Raw genomic sequence first — 21,095 nt, 5'->3', positions numbered from 1 at the left:
CATTTTACAGGTCGCAGAACTTTGGCTCCGTTAAACGGTACTCTGTCCACACTATACATGACATCACAGTACCTTACATCCATTGCCCAGTAATGAACAGTCAACGTTAAATTACAACGGATTGTTAGCCTAAAACAGAGGTCCAGTCAGTGTGACGCTACCAGCAAAAAGTTATTTTAATGAAGCGGAAAGCAGCATTCAAAATGAATTTTCTTGACAAAGCTTAGGCAAAATCTGTGCATTGCAAGTGTATGGAAGAAGAAAGTCGTATGGACATTAAAATACCAAATCCTAGACTTTTTGTTTGAAAATATTTACTAAGTACGAAATATATTTCGCCTTGTCAGCCTCTTGCTACAAAGAAACCTCCCGATTCATTGGCGGTAATTGTTTTTGCTGTTAAGGCAATATTTATGAAAAAAGCTCTAGTGGCTTCTTATTTACTCACGACATCAACATTATAGCAAAACCTGAATAACGAGGCTTGCTTGGAAATGTCTGTCTCATATGTTTCGTCGCATTCGCCAGAAACGGTTGTAGGCAAGTTGTTACGCATCCACAGCAATTTGCAACGAAACAAGTACACAATACTTTTAGTCGAACCATATTGTACCCCCATCAGCCACTATGGGAGAAACAATTTTGCAATAATTTTTCACTGAATGACTGCGGCACATACTTCCTCTTGCATTTTAAGACCAACCTATCTTCGACACTGCCTGAAACGAAATGCACGTTTCCCTCAATCGAGCAGGATTAGGCTGACTAGACATCCCGGTGTCCCGAGAAAAATCAGTGGGGACACACAATTGTCCCAGTTTTTAATTGAGAAACAAAATTTGTACAATGTTTTTCATTTAATTAAGTATGTGTGAAAAACATTTAATAGAAACAGAATGTTATAGAAATATATATTTTTGCAATATATACCGCATCTGGGGCAACTCTTCTTATGCCTAAAGAAAGAGTACGAGATATGTTTAACAGAAAATCAGGAACTACCTACCCCTTCCTCTAACTTACCGGCCTTCCATTTTGTGTCCCTCAAAAATAAAACCAGAACCAAAGGAGGTATAGATGAGCATCATCTAAACCATTTCTCCTGACGGGACTGCAGTCATATGGAAGATAATTTTGTGAAGAATGAGCTATGTGGCATGTGTTAGCAGTGCTTATTGAATACCGTTTGGCATGTATGCATGCTTTCGCCAGTAGTCTGCTGTCAAACGAAAGGGCGGCAGATTTCACTCTCAGTGATAAAACTTCAAGTCTACGGCTGACACCATTTATGATTTAGAAGTGAGACTCGGCGGGTGATCAACTATGCGGACAAAGGTACTACCTATTACTGTTCGTTAGTGAATGTGAATTTTAGACTCAGGAAATGTGGTGCCTTGTGAAAATGTCCAAGACGAAGCGTTCATTTAATGAAGCTTAAAGAATGACCGCAATTATTACTATTGTGAAAACTCATTTCAATTTATCTTTCAAAGAATTTTACGATTATCTTCTTTCTAACAAGGAACTGTTAGAATCTTGTTCATTCTTAAGATAAAAATAACATAGGTAAGTCTTAGGATGAAATTTATAATTGTATCTGATTATTGATTAGTAATACTGCATAGTTCTTAGGATTAACAAATTATACGTATTTGAAACAATAAGTAACCGAACATCGCAGAAATGATATCCAGGTTGTACTATTAAAAACGTTTTTCGAAGAAAAGAATTATATTTATGTTCAGTGTACCTACTCTTTCCTTTCCAGTTCACAAAATGAAGAAACATTCTTGCTATAAGGTCATAGGCCCGCTACTGATTGCAAAATATTTCCATAACTGACAAAACAAGCGGAAGTTTATTACTAAAGTTAAGGAGAAAGTATAAACACAGATGTCCCAGTTTCCTCTTTGAAAACTGGTCAGCCTAAGCAGGACTGATTTAAAGAAGTGTGGCGTTGCCAAAGCCATCTCCAAGAGCACTATCTCTATTACTGTTTGCCCCGTATGTGGACGGACGTCACGTTCAAACACGCACTAATCGCTCCTCAACAGTGTGAACTGTGTCCGCTCGCATCAACTGAAAAATGTAAAACTGGAACAATGCAATATTGATCATGCTTTGTCAGTTTCAAAGCAAAGATAAACAATAATAATACAATTATTTCGCCAAGTATTAAGTCAATACGATACAGAAGGTTTCCCTAACACCCTGTACATCTGCATGGATACTCTGCATATCACACTTAAGCGTCTGGCAGATGGTTCCTAGATCAACCTTCACAATAATTCTCTAGTATTTCACTCCCGAAAAGCGCGCGGAGAAAACTAACGTCTACATCTTTCCTTGCGAGCTCTGACTTTCCTTAATTTGATCATCTTTTCTCTCCGTGTAGGTCGGCATCAATACAATATTTTCGCATTCGGAGGAGAAAGTTGTTGCTTGAAATTTCCTGAGAAGATCCTGCTGCAACAGGAACCGCCTTTGTTTCAATGTCAACCCCAATCCCTGATTATATCCGTAACACCCCCCCTATTCTCGACGATACAAACCGTGCTGCCGTTCTTTGCACTTTCTCGATGTAATCCGTTAATCCCATCGGGTAAGGATCCCATACCGTGCAGCAGTACTCCAAAAGAGGACGGACAAGCATAGTGTAGACAGTCTTTCTAGTAGATGCGTTGCATCTTCTAAGAGTTTAGCCAATAAAACGCAGTGTTTGGTTCGCCTTCCCAACAACATGTCCTGTTTGTTCTTTCAGACTTAAGTTGTTCGTAATTCGTCGGTATTTAGTTGAAATTATGGCCTTTAGAGTTGATTGGTTTATCGTTTAACCAAAGTTTCACGGATTCCTTTAAGCACTCAGTCGATGACTTCACACTTCATTATTGAGGGTCAATTGCCCATTTGGCATCATACAGAAATCTTTTCTAAATCTTTGTGCAATTTTTTTGACGTTCTGATGACTCGTCTAGTAAACGACAGTGTCGTTTGCAAAGAATCTAAGATGGGTGCTCAGATTGTCTTCTAAATCGTTTATATAGATAAGGAACAGCAGAGGGGCCGTATCAGTACCTTGGGGAACGGCGGAAATCACTTCCGTTTTACACGGTGACTTTCCGTCAATTACTACAAACAGTGACCTATGACAGGAAATTGCGAATCCAGTGACAACAGACAATACTCCATAAGCACGTAATTTGATTATAAGCCCTTACCCTCCGTGTTGTCTGTCAATAGACCGTTCTCTTCGAAGTAACACATCCTGTTCCAAACTCCTGATGCATATCGACATTAATCAAATGGGCCTGTAACTTAGTTGATTACTCCTACTGCCTTTCTTAAATATAAGTGTGACCTGAGCAACTTTCCAGTCAGTGGGTACGTATCTTTCGTCGAGCGAGCGGTTACATAACTGGAGTATGATTGTTAAGTATGGAGCTATTGCATCAGAATTTGGATTCTCCTTGCACAGCAGGTATTTTCAGTTCATTCGGTGTCCGAGCAGAATGTGCTGATACGACACGCAATCTCATTAAACGAGATCATTGCCCCGTAGGCGGGACCAGAAATAGTAGCGGCGAACCAGCACGACGCCCTCGCGGGCTGGATAAACAGTGAGCAGCGTCCCGTGCAAGGACGTCACAAGGTGCGGACACGCCTACGGTAAACCGATGCTTCTGACGAGGCCAGTACTCTTTAGCCTCTACACTCTACAGCTTACACTCTACAGAAACTAAAGGAGTGCCACGGACGCCAGTCTGCAAGTTTCGGGTGACGCCCTGCCGTACCGCCTTTCGATATCCGATCTGGCGAGCGATATAGTAGGGGCGAGAGTTCAGTCTCCTGTTACCCGTTTCCCGTGTCGTCCTGAAATAAACTGCGCAGTCCTCGCCACTTGTTGACGTAATCGCTAGTATCGCATTACAATGTACAGTGTTTGTAGTGTCTTCTTGTTTCTTTCTGTCTGGTTTAAAGCCCCGTGATCAGCTTATTTGTGTTGCGTACAGTACCTGCGGGAATATTCGCTCGTAATAAGTCGCGATCGGTGTAGTTCCCAATGATTGCTTTTTTCTTCCTGAGTCATCTGACTGGTTTGGTGCGGTCCGCAAAGACCACCTCACTTGAGGCAACCGCTTCATCTCAGAGTAGCACTTTCAATTAACTTCCTCGATTATTTGTTGGATGTATACCAGTCTCTTCTACAGATTTTCTCGCTCAGTAGCTCCCTCCGGTAGGTAAACTACTGGATCTATTAAGGCTAATTCCTCTTAAACTAAAAGTGCAAATACCGCTGGTAGTTCATTTTAGGTTAAGTCTTTTTAGCGTTATTGATGTTTGAGCTATTTTAAAGGGTCTTGTGACCTGTATGTGTGATTTTATTTTGATTCTTCAGGGGTTTTTTGTATCACGAAGGGAACTCCCCTCGGTATCACTAACAACTGATGTGCGGAAGCATTAGTTATTTGTAATTCTTGACAAGTTTTAGTTAACAGTTGCCTGAATTATCTTTCGGATATACTGAAATACTTGTTACTTGTTAGCGTGGTTAACTTAAAAGTTCCTAGCCGAGCATTTATTCAGCTGCGCCCTGGAAAGGTACTTGCATTGCTTGGCATGATTTATTACCTTTAATATGACTTTTTTGAGATTAATGTTTGGGTTTTGATGCCGTTACATTCCTCGTGCCCGCTTCTGCTCTAGCCTTGCGTATGATCTCTTGAGATGGGCCAATGATTCCAGCTGCATTTAAGGGAGGTTTTATGTATGTTGCAGTTGAACCAGTATTAACTTCACGCCTTCTCTCCCCGCGGATCGGGTGCCCTACGTCTACCTTTCAATGTAATTGGGACTCTCAATGTAGAAATATCTTTCCCTAATGTTGCACTGTTTTAATGGGAAACAAAATTAATTCTTGCAGCTAGTAAATGGTTTATTGTCAAAAGAAAGGAACTTACGAATATTTATAATATATGGGTGAACTCTTGTGGTGAAATTTTGTCAAGATGATATTTAAAAGAAACAAACGATGCTCAATTTGTTATCCATTCCTTCCACCATGACCTGTTGCTCGTTTCCTCATTAACGTCCTCGTTAGGCCGTATCTAAACGGTACTCTCATACGAGGTTATGACGAGACGCAACTACTTAGATCTGAAGATGATCCAGAGTTATCGAAACATGTCATGTCATTAAAAATGTGCAACTGAGTCTTAAGAATAAATGAGGATTGTTTTAACTTCCCTGATGTCTTAACATATGTCCTAAAATTCTGTCCACTCTTCTCGTCAACCCCTTCTACAAGTTCTTTTCTACGCCGACTGAGCAGAACATCTTTATTATCTTGTTTACATAATTTTCGACATTCTGCAGCACCACATCTCAAACGCTTCGGTTCTCTTTTCCGGTTTTCCCAACTGATTCACTTCTGTACAATGCTACGCTCCAAACCTACATTCTCAGAAATTTCTTCTCTAAATTAAGGCCAATGTTTGACATTAAAAGACAAATTGACCAGGGATGCCGTTTTTACCTGTGATAGTCTGCTTTTTATGTCTTCCTCGCGTCGTACGTCATAAGTTTTCCTTTCTCTCCAAGGTAGGAGAATTGCTTAATTTCTTCTACTTCGTGATCAGTTCTATTGTGTTTTTCGTTTACTCTCATTCCATATTTTGTGCTCATTAGTCTGTTCATCCCATTCTACACATTCTGTAATCCTCTTCCACTTTCACTGAGGATGGCAACATCATTAGCGAATGTTATCATCGATTCTGCTCACCGTGATTTTCAATCTCACGCTTTTAACCTTTCTTTCATTTCCGTCATTTCTTCTTGAATGTATAGAAGAAACATTAGTGGGCTAAAGACTGCAGTCCTGCAAATTTTTAGTCCGAGAACTTCGTTCTTTATCTTTCTCTAGTGACGAGAATATTATCTTCCCGGGATCCAGCTGCGTCAAGTGGTTTTCCAACGACGATCTTTCCGCCCAGTGCTCTCCGGTCAGTGTCAAATTATAACCACTTGAAGCAGCAGGAAACCCGTGACGATTTTAGTCATCGACCAGCCTTTTAGAGCACTACTACTACTACTACTACTACTACTACTACTACTACTACTAAAGACGCCATCTCCTAGTGAAGCTTGGCTATCCAGGTAGCAATCCCTGACCTCGACAGTGAAGCCACGCTTTTTTCCATCTTCCAATGGACCATTCGCTATTATCTTCCCTTCAATAATACAGTAACATAGTATATCGAAGAATTTGTATGCTTACCCTAAACATGGTTGACAGTACTTAGTATCTAGAATGAAGTTTTCACTCTACAGCAGAGTGTGCGCTGATATGAAACTCCGCTGTAACCAGAAGGGTAAGTCAATTAGAGGGCCTCTAAAGTACAGGCACCACCTCCAATAGAACCATGTCTAGTATAGCTCTGCAATGTTCAGTCCAACTTTCTAGTTTTTTCCGGGAATCCCAGTTTTTCACGGGGCAGTTACACACGCCAAGCCTCAGATTTCATGCGCATATATATCTTATTCGGAAGACAGGATTGGAATCCTAGACATCGAGACCCAGTTATTCGCCTGTGAGTCACACTGGTCGTTTAAGGCTTCCTCCAAGTAGGGTTCGTCCTATTCAGCTCAGCAGCTTCCAAAGAAGGCCATCCGCTGACAGGGCCTGCTTCCTCCGTCTTCCAGACCGACGAGGTTTCCAAATAGGTAGCTACTCCTCCGAAGTAGTATCGAGCATACAACGAAGCTCATATATAGGTAATACGTCGCTCCTTAACTTCATTAGACTTTTGCTCGACTTTTTACCAATAAGAAGTGTACAGTTTTTAAGACTGTGGCTTGGTAGAAGGAAAGAAGGAAGTTTGGGTTTAACGACCCGTCGACATCAAAGTCATTAGAGGCTGAGCACAAGCAGCGATTGGGGCAAGGATGGGGAAGGTAACCGGCAGTGCCTTTTCAAAGGAACCATTTGCCTGGAGCTATTCAGGAAAATCATGAAGAAACAATCTGAATGGCGGAATGCGAATTTGAACCGTCGTCCTCCCGAATGCGGGTCCATTGGGCTAACGTCTCCGCCACTTCACTCGCTATGAGTTGGTACGAGTGTGTGTGTGTGTGGGGGGGGGGGGGGGGGGGGGGGGGGCACGAGCGCTCGCGTCGCTTAGAATGCATTTAAGTTACGGGGAGGCGCGTATATACAAGAAATTTTTTTGTTCAGTTACAGATGGACAACAAAATCGTTACAATAAGTAATGGCATGTGGCATAACAAGATGTACTAACAGGCTAAACGTTGGACTGACAAGAGTTACACTAAAAAGAAAGTGAATTTTGATGTTGCGGAAGTAGAATAGGTAAACGACGATACGAGAGCCACATCAGGTAAAAGGTATTTCTGTACGAGGTGCGAAACAAACGACGACGACGATGATGATGATGATGATGATGATGATGATGATTGGTTTGTGGGGCGCTCAACTGCGCGGTTATCAGCGCCCGTACAAATTCCCAGCCTTTGCTCAGCCCAATCTCGCCACTTTCATGAATGAGGATGAAATTATGAGGAAAACACGAACACCTAGTCATCTCGAGGCATGTATGAACGATAAGACAAATGGAAATCTTACAGCCAAAAAGTTTACCCAGCGCGAGTCTCATTTGAAATTAACAGTTTACTTCACCCCACACACAAATGATGATAAATGCTCCCAGCACAGTGCAAGGAACGATATGTAACTGCTGCTTTTAGAAAGCAGCTCATCCATAGCTATGGATGCAACAATTACACATGTGAAAACACTAGAAGCCGTCAAATACGCTATTACAAGAGATTAATATCCAATTTGGATGCTTGTTTCGGCGCGGAGGGTGTGGGGGGAAGGAGAGGTGTTGGGAAGTCATCAGTCCTTCAGTTAATAGCCCTCCTTGATTCAGTCACATCTGCCAGAAATATGATCGAGCTACCGTAGTCAGTAGGAATGGTGAAACGAAGACACTGAAAGCAATGTTGACGCCAGAGATGAGATAATTTAGAGATAAAAGTATATTGGTCTGGCCGATATGCAGGTCAGACAAACGAAGGCTCACCAGAGCTCTCTCTGGTGGAAGAAACCTCACCCACGTCTGACTCCCTGCCAACCCGATGAAGGGCTAAGACAGTTATGGAGGAAACTGTCTCCTAGCCGGTAGATTCGTGATAGTGAAAGTGATAAGGCTAAACCGATAAAGGTAAATGAGATATAAATGATCAGTGGCAGGTGACTATCTCCTGGCGCTCGGCATGCACCGGGGACATCTCTTCTCAACCGGCCATGCGCTCTGCAAGCCACCTTACGGTATATAGCGGAGAGTACTCTTGCCGCTACCCTCCACCCCCCCCCCCCCCCCACCGCTAACCTCAAGTTTCCCTGTTCCCATTATAACGATAATCTTTGTGGTACGTCGTGACGAGGTATACTGGTGATATTACAAGGAATGGTGTCGAAATAGATTTTTATCGATACGTTCCTGCGCGGATCGCAAATGCAGTTTAAAAGGTATACCCGTGCGCCACGATCCTTTATAAAGTTTGCTATAGAGGCATCATGGTTCAGTATTTCTGCAGGGGACTTCTAACAATTTGTTAAGTCCATACCACTTAGAGTTGCTGCACTAAGCCAGGCAATAAGAGGTCCGACATGGTATTAGGAGGTATCCCATTACCAGTCACCTCAGTGTAAGAGCGAGCTGAAACTATCTTCTGGAACCCTCAAAATTCTCTCTCTTCCCCCCCCCCCCCCCCCCCCCCCCCCCCCCCCCACACACACACACACAAAATAAGTATACGGCCAGTTTACCGCGAGTCAAACGGTGAAGCAAATGTCATGCACCAGTCACGTCACTTTCTTTTCCTCTATATTCTTCCACCCCCTCGTGACCGTCGCTTCTAGCCCTAATACTTTAAATGTACCTTCTTGTTAATTATGTTTATTAATGCATTCTCAGGCTCGTGAACGCACAAATTTTTTCTGCACCATAGTAATTTCAGAGTGTTGTATATTGTATTAGATGTAACTTAAATATTTATTGTGCTATACAGTGCCTCACAAAAGTGAAGCAGCCAATGAATGACATGGTCGGATGTCAATGTAACATCGTACGCGTAGACCATCGGTGGTTATGTAAATGAGTCGCAGTTCCCTATGTCAGGAAGAACGGCAGCAGAGTGCATTACTGTTCCTACGAGGCGTATTTTTTTAAGAACGTACCGTTTTGAAATAAAAGACGTGCTAAGATCTCAATTTTATATTTACATGAAAGCCTGTTTTTCTACATATTTCCGTCAATATTGAGGCACTTGTCATAATGTTGTACCAGTTTTTGAATACCCTCCTCATAGAAGTCTGCCGCCTGACTTGTTAACCACTGCATCACCACTGTTTTGACTTCGTCATCGTCTTGAAGACGCTGACCGCCCAGGTGTTTCTTCAAGTGCAGGAACAGATGGTAGTCACTGGGCGCAAGATCGGGGCTGTGCGGAGGATGATCTACAGTTTCCCATCGAAATGATGTGATGAGATCTTTGGTCTGATTCGCCACATGCGGACGGACATCGTCTTGCAGCAAAACGATGCCCTTGCTCAACTTCCATAGACTGTTGCTTTGATTCTGATGTGACGTAGGCCACCCATGTTTCATCGCCCGTAGCAATTTGGCTTAAGAAATAATCACCGTCGTTGTGGTACCGCTCAAGGAAAGTCAATGCACTGTAAACGTTTGGTTTTGTGCACATCCGTAAACATTTTTGGTACCCAACGTGCGCACAACTTTTGGTAACTCAAGTGTTCGGTCACAATGCCATACAAAACACTACGAGAAACATTAGGAAAGTCATCCCGCAAGGAGGAAATCACCTTATCGTCCACTTCCTGCACCAAACTTTCATTAACGACCGAAGGACGCCCACTCCGTTGTTCATCATGCACATTTGTGCGGCCATCTTTAAATGCTCTCACCCACTTTCTTACCATTCCATTACTCCTAATGTTTTCTCCGTAAACTGCACAGATTTCACGATGAATATCGATCACTTTTAGGCCTTTAGCAGTAAGAAATCTTATAGCCCGTACTACACAGTCGGCGGGACTCACGATTATCGGAGGCATCTTTAACACTCAGTACACAACGTAAACAAGGAAGAATCAGACTGTAATGGCGTCAGTGCGTAGATTAAGGTACTGGCTTTCATGTAAAAATAAAATTGAGATATCTTAGCACGTCTTTTTTTAATTTCAAAACGGTACTTAAAAAATACGCCTCTTATTTAGTGTTATTACAGACCTGGTAGGTTACTACACAGGGTGAGTGAGGAGGAATGGTGCATTGTCCCGTATGTGCTGCGAATGAATAGCGCGAAGTATTCCGAGTGTATAGCTAAAGGTGTAAGGTTGCACAACGAGTGCCACGAAAGGAGTAACCTAACGCCAGGGTCGCTAAGAAGCAGGAGGAACTGCGTTTTTGTGGTTAAGGATAAATGTAGCCTACGTGACCAGCAACATAGCTTGTGGAAGGAGCCGAGGTCAGGAGTGCAGCGCGTGGTCGCGTGGGCGGCGCGTCTTGCGAGCCTGTATAAGCTGCGCCGCCGGCGTTGCTGGGGTTCCGGTCTCAGTCTGACTCAGACGCTGGACTTAAGTTACTCTGCTCTCGGGACGGGACTTTCCTCTCGTGGCACTTAGCTGCACAGAGTACATGCAGGATAGCGCAGCATAGTCAATGTGTTAGGGCCTCATAGGTTTCGATAGTAGTTTCCAATCCTAATTCGTTAAGTCTCAGAGTTTGTCCTTTTTCCTTATCTGAAAATATTTCAGTTTGTATTCTCAAACACTAGGTCTACGAGTTGGACGAGCCACTTCACAACTGGAGACAGCTCAGCTTCCATCCTGATCCGCTCGCAGGCCACTACAACATGCTTTACGGGGCGACATTTGTGATTCTGAACAAAAAATCCGATGGACATATGCCCTATTCCGGATGGTTCCCGAGATAGAAAATACTATCACTTTCGTAAAGCTGATGACCCTCTGCATGTTCACATCTGGATGATGGCAGTTTCTCTGAAGCAACCACAAAGTTAATAGTTCAATAATTACCCAAAGTTTACAGCAAGTCAATAAAATTATAGGTAAAACAATCAAATTTACTTTCTCTTCCACGGAACATTGTGAATGTTTTTTCCCTATACGATGTTGCATGTTTGTTGTGCCTCCTCCAGTTATCAATTTTTTAAGCAAATCTAGGATACCAGAATGAGATTTTCACTCTGCAGCGGAGTGTGCGCTGACATGAAACTTCCTGGCAGATTAAAACTGTGTGCCGGCCCGAGACTCGAACTCTGGCAGGTACTGGCAGAAGTAAAGCTGTGAGGACGGGGCGTGAGTCGTGCTTGGGTAGCTCAGTTCGTAGAGCACTTGCCCGCGAAAGGCACACCTCCCGAGTTCGAGTCTCGGTCCGGCACAGTTTTAATCTGCCAGGAAGTTTCAAATCTAGGATAGTTCCTCACTTCTACCATACAACGTAATATAATTCCTAACAAGGAATGGTACTATTCTGCAACACAACTGATGTCCGAGAACGACAGCGAAAAACAACCCTACACACCAAGCCTAGCACACTGCAGGTACACATTTACTGTTTAACAGGCCACGCCAAATGGCAACAGGTACATTACAAAATTGTTAAGGCTTTCGTGGCCACTTGTTGACAAACTGCCTATTGGCTTCTGTCTCGGGTTCTTCGGCCGACGTTCATCTAATGATTTTTCTGACGTTTCGCCAGCACGAGTGGCTGGCATTGTCAATGCTTCACCCTCCATTGCCGGTGGTGAACTAGCAATGGAGGGTGAAGCATTGACAATGCCGGCCACTCGCGCTGGCGAAACGTCAGAAAAATCATTAGATGAACGTCGGCCGAAGAACCCGAGACAGAAGCCAATAGGCAGTTTGTCAACAGGTACATTGTTTCTGCAATTCTGTACCGATTCTTATGGCATGTGTATGTTAGATTATAACCGTAGGCGTTGTTAAAATAGTGCAGACAGCTTTTCCCAATTTCCAAAATAATCCAACATTTGAAAGTAATGAAAGATTTACGAATGAACATTACCCATTTTTAAAAAAGTTTTTAAATAAAAACCATAAATCTTAGCGCTCCTGCTATGGCAGGTTAATAAGCCTTTTTTTTACTCAGTGGTCAATAAATGAAAAATCTGTTCTAACCGAGACCAACAAATACCGAAAAATACCGGTCATTCAGAACTAAAATACAGGTATCTGTTTCAACGGGTCGGTTGTTTCCTCCCCAACTTCCAGTCTACGGTCTTCGCGGGGTGCGCTTTACGCCACAGCTCGATTGCTGACATTCTCGTATGATGTTCAACAGATCGTAAAACGTTGCTCCTGAATTTCTCGACAAGGCCTCAGAAGCGCTTAGTACTAGAATAGCATTCGTTAATCTAGGCATACGCTAAAACTGTGTGTCCTGCGCTAAATCGGTGGCTCGTTAGGTGTATGCTTCCCTTGTGAGCTTAGTCGAGCTATGCTGAACAAATGAAACAAGGCGGGCAGCGACCTCTGCAGGCAGAGTGCACGTGAACGCCTGCTGCTGTCGCCACGCGGCTCGCACGTGACTACCGCGTGCCTCTCACGCCACTACACGCGTCGTTACCTGCTGCTTCCTACTTCACACTCACTTCCCTTCCCCACTTGTCAACAGCTGCCAACCAACTGAAACGGCTGTTTAGATGTTTCCCAACTTCTACCGCATCTCACACTTATGCCACAGCCGTTGGTGATTTACTTCGTTAAGTCGGCACCACGCCTAGAACATTACAAGCGAATCCAAACAAAGAATGAATCTAGTGAAACTAATAAGCTCTAAATTCGGGGGTGCCAGTCCATACGCAGTACTACATACCTATAGAACATTCATCAGACCAATTCTTCAGTACGGTGCCTACCTATGTATGGACAGCATCCGAAGCACAGTACGACAGAATTGCTGCATTCGACCGCAGAAACCTGAGACTAGCAGAGAAGCTACACTATACCACAGCAAATGATCTAGTCTATGAGAGCACGAACACCCCTCCTATTTTAGAGAAGATTGCCCCAGAATATGCCAAATACGGCCGGAACAGAGTAATGCATACCTATCTACACACACACACACACACACACACACAATATGGCGTAGAGTCTAGGAATATAGCTATCCAAAACAAAGAAACATTCCCAGGCAATATAGCGTAGGCATAATCTTCAATCTAGAACACAAGTCCACAAACATCAGATATAGTTCCATATATCAGCAGAATATCAATTAGACTAGAAACCTAAATTAGAAACTCCGATACCAGAGAGCAGATCCAGCGCCATCCCAGCTGGGGTTTTTGGTGGTTTCCCCCAGTTGTAAGGTGAATACTGGGATGAGGAATTCCACCACATAGATTTAGTAAAATCTGACTATAAAATGGCATGAGCCAGTACAACATTAACAACAAAGTAGGCAGGTCTCTCCCATGAAATAAATAAATGGTGCCCCAACAGCATAAATCAACCCCAGGCTGAGAAGGACTTGGGTCCTCAACAGCCGCCACTACCCGCGAGGGTATGGCATCCTTTAAAAAACAAAAAACTGGACGTCAACGTGGCGGAAAGGAAGGTGACGCCACCGCTAAACGGGGATGTGTTAGTACTGGACGGAACTTCAACGCAGCTTCACTTGGATTTGACCACCATCGAACGGTGAAAGTCAGGTTGCGAGATGACATTCATGATACAAAAAGTGTGAATATAGTACTGGGTGGTGCACGACTGCTCTCCAATCACGCACACATTGTTGCCCGCTCGAAAAAACATGTAATTAGAAAGTAAAGAAATAACATACGCTCAGGCAAAAGTCTATATTCACTGAATTAATCTTGTCTTTTGCATTCGTGCTCTAATATCTGCGACCACAGCAGGTGTATGGACGAACCGGGCCTCTTTTTTTGCGTTTGCAACTGACCCTGTAGTACGCCACTATCCTCAAATTGCTCTTTACTTGTATGGAAACGCCAAGGAACGTCTTTGCAAAAATGCCCTACGTTTTTTAAAATGAACCGGTAGACACGTAAAGCACTACTGCGATTCTTTCTTGAAGAGGACACATCTCGCTGATATATTTGCTACACACGTCTCAACTAACTCGCAACGAGTTTCTTAATGAAAATACAAAACGTAGTCGCAACAGCTACGAAACAGATGACGATTTGGAGGCTAGTACTCGGGGCTTTTTTTTGCGCAACCCTGTGTTAAAGAACTCCTATCGGATATTCTTGAAATAATTTATGGTAAACTGCTAAGATTTGAAACAAATGGAAAAGTTTCATTCTGGAAACTTTCACACTGCCACTGAGTGTGCGCTGATACGAAACTTTCAGGCACTTGCCCGTAAAAGGCAAAAGTCCTGGGTTCTGCAAACACTTATAATCTGCCAAGAAGTTTCATATCAGCGCACACTCCGCTGCAAAGTGAAAATTTCACTCTTGGAAACAATCTCTCAGTCTGTGGTTAAGTCATGTCTCGACAATATCCTTTCTTCCGGGAGTGCTAGTTTTGCAAGTATCGGAGAAGAACTGTCGAGATCGGAAGGCAGGAGATGAGGTACTGGCGGAAGTACAGCTGTAAGGGATGGTGTGTCGTGGTTGGGTAGCTCAGTTGGTAGAGCATTTGCAAGCTTAAGTCAAAGGTCCCGGGTTCGAGTCTCGATCCGGTTCACAGTTTTAGTCTGCCAAGGGAGTTTCAACGGGAAAAATCTTGTCAAAACATTTCAAGATAGCATTTTGATCCTAGAGAAAATATACACATACGAACACTGTTTGGAAGCACCACCTGTCAAAATCTGCATACGTATTCAATCAATCTTAGCAAGATTTCAAAACGGCGCAAAGATTGAAAACTTGCTTTGCTATTCTTGGAGACGTGGTCGGTCTGCGCAATTAAATGAAAGGCAGTTCATGGTTCGCCGTTCGTATTTCGCTTGCTTTTATTTATGAAGCATCTTTAGTGGCTTGTATTATATGTTCGTAATAATTGTGTTATTACACAACTATTGTACAATTACATGTTACTATATTATAATTTGTTATTTTCTTACGTCACGTAAGAAACAACTGCGTTAGGTTTTGCGTGCTTTTCGTTTGTCGCGCGCGTGCTTGTGCGTGTTTTGCGGTCTGGCCTGGGGAAAAAGAGGGAAATTTTGAGTACGGGGAATCTAAATTGCCTATTTGTCTGTGGCGCGTGATTAAGCTGTAATTTAGTGTGGTTGTTTTACATCTGTGTATGTTTTAGCAACTGTCATGATTAAGGAGTTGTTAGTTATATTCGCCATTTATTACTTAGTTGCTCATTGCAAGGGCTCTTTGTGTGTGAAAGAGATAGCACGAGTGACCGCGAAGAGAATAGGTTAACGTGCGACGTTACGAGACGTCAACCCCGAATTAACGTCAAATCTTGTTTCTGGGGAAACCTTTATTATGTTGACCTGTGTGAATGTCATCTGAAGAGCACTGTGGTATTACAGCCAATACAATAAATTTTATTACTGACACGTTGCCATGTAAGCTGTTGACAATTTGATGATTCCTAAATATGATCAGAAGATCGAAACCGGTATTAAATGAAATATTTATCGGCGGTTCTGAAATGAGACTTGTCATTTACTCTTGACTTCCGCGGCAACATGGTAAGCTGTTAATGACGTAGCATGGCAGACGTATCTTCACGTGGTAAGGTGCGCAAGCACCGCCACATGGGACGCGCCAGCACAGAGGAACAGTCTTCTGATTGGCCGCTGAAATTACCCGTGAGCTAAGGCGCGAATCTGCGTCCACAACACTTATTAATTTAACAACAAAATAACTGAAGCTACGAACATATGGGAAGCTCACAGCCATGTAAATTTCGGCATGATATATAATTCGCACTCAGTTCAGTATTAAAAAAGTAACAACTGAATTAAGAGATGTTGACGAGTCAGTTCTGAAGTGGCCGAGCCACACCAAGGTCAGTTCCAACTAACTTGCAGTGATGCGTCAGAGGAACACTCGTGTGGCGATTCGCGGGTCTGCGCAAAATGCAGACGTATTAATATTGTATAAAAGTTAAATCTACTGTGAATCAGATACTGTCTTTGCGTGCGGAACATCTGTGCCATGTTGTTAACCGACTGCTTCAAGGACTCGTTTTAGTTCAGTGCGCAAATGTTACGTAACGTTGGTTTTTTGTCAGTTGACATTTGCTGTGGACTCACGACTTTCATTTATTTTCTGCGCGACGTGTTTCGGGATATAGTGCCAATCATCAAGTTTTTCGTGTTTAGTAACTTTTTAGGCGTGATGTTTGCGAAATGTGAGATGCTGCATTATTGTGGTGCCTTTAATATTTAACGAAACTGTGTTTACATACAGTAATGGCACCACAATAACTTAGTACGTCACATATCGCAAACATGAAGCCTAATCAAGTCATAATAAACGAGAAACGTTTGTGAGAATTATTTCCTGAAGCGTCGTGCAGAAAAAGGAAAATCGCGCTGGCAGCAGCAAATGTGCGTGTTTTGATGTCTAGCCTGGGAAAAAGAGGGAAATTTTGAGTACAGCAGCAGGCTTTCACTAAGGAGTGAAAGACAATGAAGAACGCTGCTTTTCATATTTTAAAGGAAGTCACAGTTAGGTTTATTAAAAGTATGTTGGATAAGGCGCGAATCTGTGGCCATAATACTGTTACTTTAACAACAAGGAGATTATCGAAGCCACGAACATGCAACGAAGCTCACAGCCAAGTAAATTTCAGCGTGAGTCATAATTCGCGTCAAGTTTAAAACGTTCAGCAGACCGCCATCTGGTACTATCTTGCAGAAAACTGAAGGTGAGTGGAAATAAGAGAACTTTCATAATTTTATTCTGACTGGGTCAACTTGAACTTATCAATACCAGATATCCGCTTCGTCCTGTAACGTAATGAGGTGCGATGTGACATACATGCCCAAAAACAGACATTTCTCTTGCATCAATTTTAGTTTTTGGAATGTAGGTTGTGGATACAGACTGATTTATAGTGTCGCCCAAGGTCAAAGTTTGACAGTTCAGTCACGAATAGGCGAAGCGGGTGTCCAATGATTCAGTTAAGCCAGGCATTGGCAACCTTTGGTGATACGCGGGCCTGATTCGCATACAGTAATCACTTAAGTCCGCCGGCAGCTTCGTAACGTGGCGAGACAGCAGCACTTCTAGTGCACAAGGTTAGAACAATAGCGTCCGTGAAGTGAGCTATCAAACTTGTATGAATGGCACGCCACGCCAGCAAATTATGCCTCAAAAACACATTTTTGTGAGTACATTTATTTTATTTACACTCCATCTTCAGAACATTGTGTGTTTACTAACGACATCGCATAATTCTGCAAAACGAAGTTTTTAAGGCTGCCATTTGCAAACATCTGTAAGTGGGGATACAATGTTCACAACGTGTAGATGTGAGCTCTATGAAGATGGCTTGAGAGGCATCTTCAAATATCATGCAGAAACAAACACCAATAAAAAGCAAGTAATTCATTATGAAATATACGTTTCTGCATAACAGCGTAAACAGTTTCAACTGTTTCAGTGTTCTAATATGCCCAAATCGGACAATGATTATTTAATAATGTCAATAACAGAAAAAAATTAAGGAATGAATAAATAAATACAGCTATGTGATAGAATAGCTCAGTCGACAATTAGACACTGCGAATTTTCGCAGGCCGGTCTGGTTCCCCCGCGAGTTAATAGAACGCTTCAAGTAATTAACCACGCTACCCTACTTTAGTTGTGGGCAAACAACCAGAGCTGAAGTCACAGTCACAGCTTCGACAGTACTACCGGGCAGAGATTTACGATAAATTACTTTTGGAACGATCTTGCTACTTCCGCGGTCCCATGGAATCCATTGTTTCTCAATTGACGGAGGAAACGTACGCCGAAGGAGAAGCCCCTGTCCGCTCAAGCGACGTCACCACAGAAGCCCGCTGCAGTCCAGCAGCATGAGTCACGACAAACAAAGCCAAAATTAAACTGTCTTCTGTTCCTCTTCCTGCCCACGTGCTCACTGCTGCAAGGGCTCCGCAGATCTGTTGCTTGCTGCGCAGTTTATGTTTTCGCTGACATTCAGGAAACAGTGTCTCGAGAGCAAAATTTCGAATTGTTTCGTTCATAACACTGGGACCAACAGTATTTTACCTATGAAATATAGTACAAATGTCAGGAGACATTTCTAGAGGCTTTCCCTGAGAGGGTAGGTTCATAACTATTTACCAAAAAGTGCAGCTGGCATTGCAGTTCCATTGTTTTGATTCCTTACGTAACTATATTTCAGCTTATTCTTTTGTGGACCCTTGCAAGATGTACAAACCGAGATGGGAAATTATATCTCCAGTTTTTTCGCATCGCGATACAGATGTTCAGCATCGGCTTAACTCTCGCCGAGATCTATCCTACAGAAACAAATCCCAAGATTTCTCTTGTAGACCGATGATTGTTATTTGTTCGCAACACCTGTGTCGACCAATTGGATGCTACCTGTTTTGCATCGTGAGGGGACGAATTCATGATTCACTGTTGGTAATATCTTTAGGTCCCAGGCTATTTATGTATGGTTTACCAGCTTAGAAGCACAAGAACTGTTAAAACTTTTGTACAAGCTGTTCCATTGAATTTTATCACCCCAAGCAACTTTTTGTCCAGAAGCAAATCGAAAGTATCGCTGCAAATGTTATTTAGCTATCAGGGAGACATTAAGCAGCACGATTGCCTTTCCTTTGTTAGTTACGTTGATATGAATAGGAGTAAGTCTTTTTTATGTAGCACCATTTTTATTTGATAATCCAATTCCTCTTCCTAGACCTGTCCGAAAACGTAGGAGAGAAAGTAATTTTGCATTACTTTTCAATAACATTTTTACGGGAATGGTAGAGTGTGATATAGTTTTGAACAGGTCTTCAGGCGAGGTAGTGGATTACCGAATAAAAATATGTAGGGTGCTATTTAAAAAATGACTATCATGTTCAGATCTTCATAACGAACAAAGCTGCATAAAGTTGCATGAAAGGCAATCATGCTCGTTAATATGCTCCCTGAGAGGTAAACAACATTTGCTTGAGGCATCTGCTATTTGAACTCTGAGGCCCTGCTTCCAGGTAGTGAGGAAAGCCCAAAAACGCTAGGACTGTACAGCGTACCTAATTTACATACCTTTGCGACGCTCCACGGGGTCGCCTTCCACTTCCCAGTTAGTCAGATCGCCTAATAAAGAAGGAAAATCTAAACTAGTGAGATGTGTCATGAATATACATTTGGTAAAACATGAGACTGCGTAAGCAGAAAATTTTAACGGGCATAAAATTTTCAAAAATGCTGGGAACCATACTTCCAGATATTAGCTAGGGACTGAAAGTGAGTTCGGTGAGCCGTTTATAATCGGTCAGTGTAATTATGATGTGGTTCGGCTGTCTGTACCATCGGGCCATGTGATTTTTTTCCCCCCGTACACTGATCGAGATTCGGTTCTGTCAACACTTTGTACATTCCGAAAAAGATAACCTTTAGCAGGCTGCGGTGATAGTGTCAAAGACATTGTTCGGTAGGCGTCGGCCAACGCGATCGGTCGTCAGCTGTGTCACAGTGCACCTGACCGCTGTGTCATTTCTGCACCATGTATCTCCGCAGTACAATGTGCATCGCTTGCCAAAGGGTGCTTCGTGCAAACATAAGTGATTTTATGTCCTTATCCATTTGCGTTTTGAGCTAATTTATCTTCCCCAGTGTGCGCCCTCAACTCTAAGTGATCTTCACACAACAATAAAAAGTTTGAGGCCCTAGAGTATGAGGGAGGTTTGGAAAGTCCTCAGAATCACCACGAGAGGTCAGCGCTAGCGCAACGAGTTGTTCACGTGATATTCATTGGACTGTTACTTGTAAACATTTGCCACGTCAGTGCTCTTGGAAGAGAGCTGTGGCGGTGACGTGGCTCTGTTCCCGCGTAGTTATTTGCGAAGTTGGAAAAAAAAATCGATATTCGAGTAATGATTGAGTACTTCGTAAAGAAAGGTTTGAATGCAAAGTACATTCGTGTCGATTTCCAGAATACATTGGGGGACTCTGCTCCTTGATATTCAACTGTTGCCGAGTGAACAAATGAATTTAAATTTGGTCGGGAGAGCTTAGATGATCCGCACAGTTGTCTGCCAAGATGTGTTACTATTCCAGGAATAATTGCAAAAGTGCACATAATGGTCATGGAGGAGGGCCGATTTAAAATGCTCCAACTTAAAGGGTCTATCACGTTTTAACTGAATTAGAAATGAAAAAATTATCTCCAAGATGGGTGTCGCGACTCTTGACGCTGGATCAAAAACGCATGAGAATGGACATATCGGAACAATGTCTGACCAGTTTCAGGAGAAACGAACAAGATTTTTTGCGCCGGTTTGTGACCACAGATGAAAGTTGGATGCACTACTATATCTCAGACAAAACACTCAAAGCAGTGGGAACCTGCTGATTCTCCGCCACCAAAGAAAGCAAAGACATTTCCTTTGACGGGAAAGGTCATGGCATCAGTTTTCTGGGATGCGAAGGGGGGCACACAATTACTGGAGAATACTATGCTAACCTCCTGGACAAATTGCAACAAAAGATAGCGAAAAAAGACCAGGTTTAGCAAGGAATAAAGTAACCTTCCATCAAGACACCGCGCCCGCACACCTGTGCCGTCGCCACGGCAAAATTACACGAACTAAGGTATGAATGGTTGCCATAGCCGCCTTATTCGCCTGATATTGCTCTGACTTCCATCTCTTCCCAAAACTGAAAACAAATTATGGTGGACGAAGATTCACTTCAAACGAAAAATTGATAGCCGGATTGACAACTGTTTTGCACGCCTTTCGAGATGGGATCAAGGTACTGGAACATTGTCGGATCAAGGGCATTAATCTACAAGGAGACTACATTGAAAAATAAAATTTTCA

At 42.8% G+C, this 21,095-nt stretch overlaps 1 protein-coding gene across 2 annotated transcripts in view; it reads right to left on the bottom strand.

Annotated features, from left to right (window-relative positions):
• The window catches only part of LOC126480712 (BCL2/adenovirus E1B 19 kDa protein-interacting protein 3), a 296,896-nt gene that overhangs the window by 254,660 nt on the left and 21,141 nt on the right, over nt 1–21,095 (bottom strand). The window contains exon 2 of one of the 2 annotated variants that reach the window (XM_050103965.1): nt 19,318–19,368. The exons of the other annotated variant lie outside the window; for it this stretch is intronic. Coding sequence (XP_049959922.1) covers nt 19,318–19,368 — 51 coding nt within the window. The remainder of the gene's footprint in view (nt 1–19,317; nt 19,369–21,095) is intronic. 2 annotated transcript variants of the gene reach the window in all.

This window comes from Schistocerca serialis, chromosome 5, assembly GCF_023864345.2.
Source record: "Schistocerca serialis cubense isolate TAMUIC-IGC-003099 chromosome 5, iqSchSeri2.2, whole genome shotgun sequence".
NCBI classification, from domain to species: Eukaryota; Metazoa; Arthropoda; class Insecta; order Orthoptera; family Acrididae; genus Schistocerca; species Schistocerca serialis.
The sequence above is the reverse complement of the archived record's forward strand: the minus strand, read 5'-3'. Positions and strand labels throughout refer to the sequence as shown.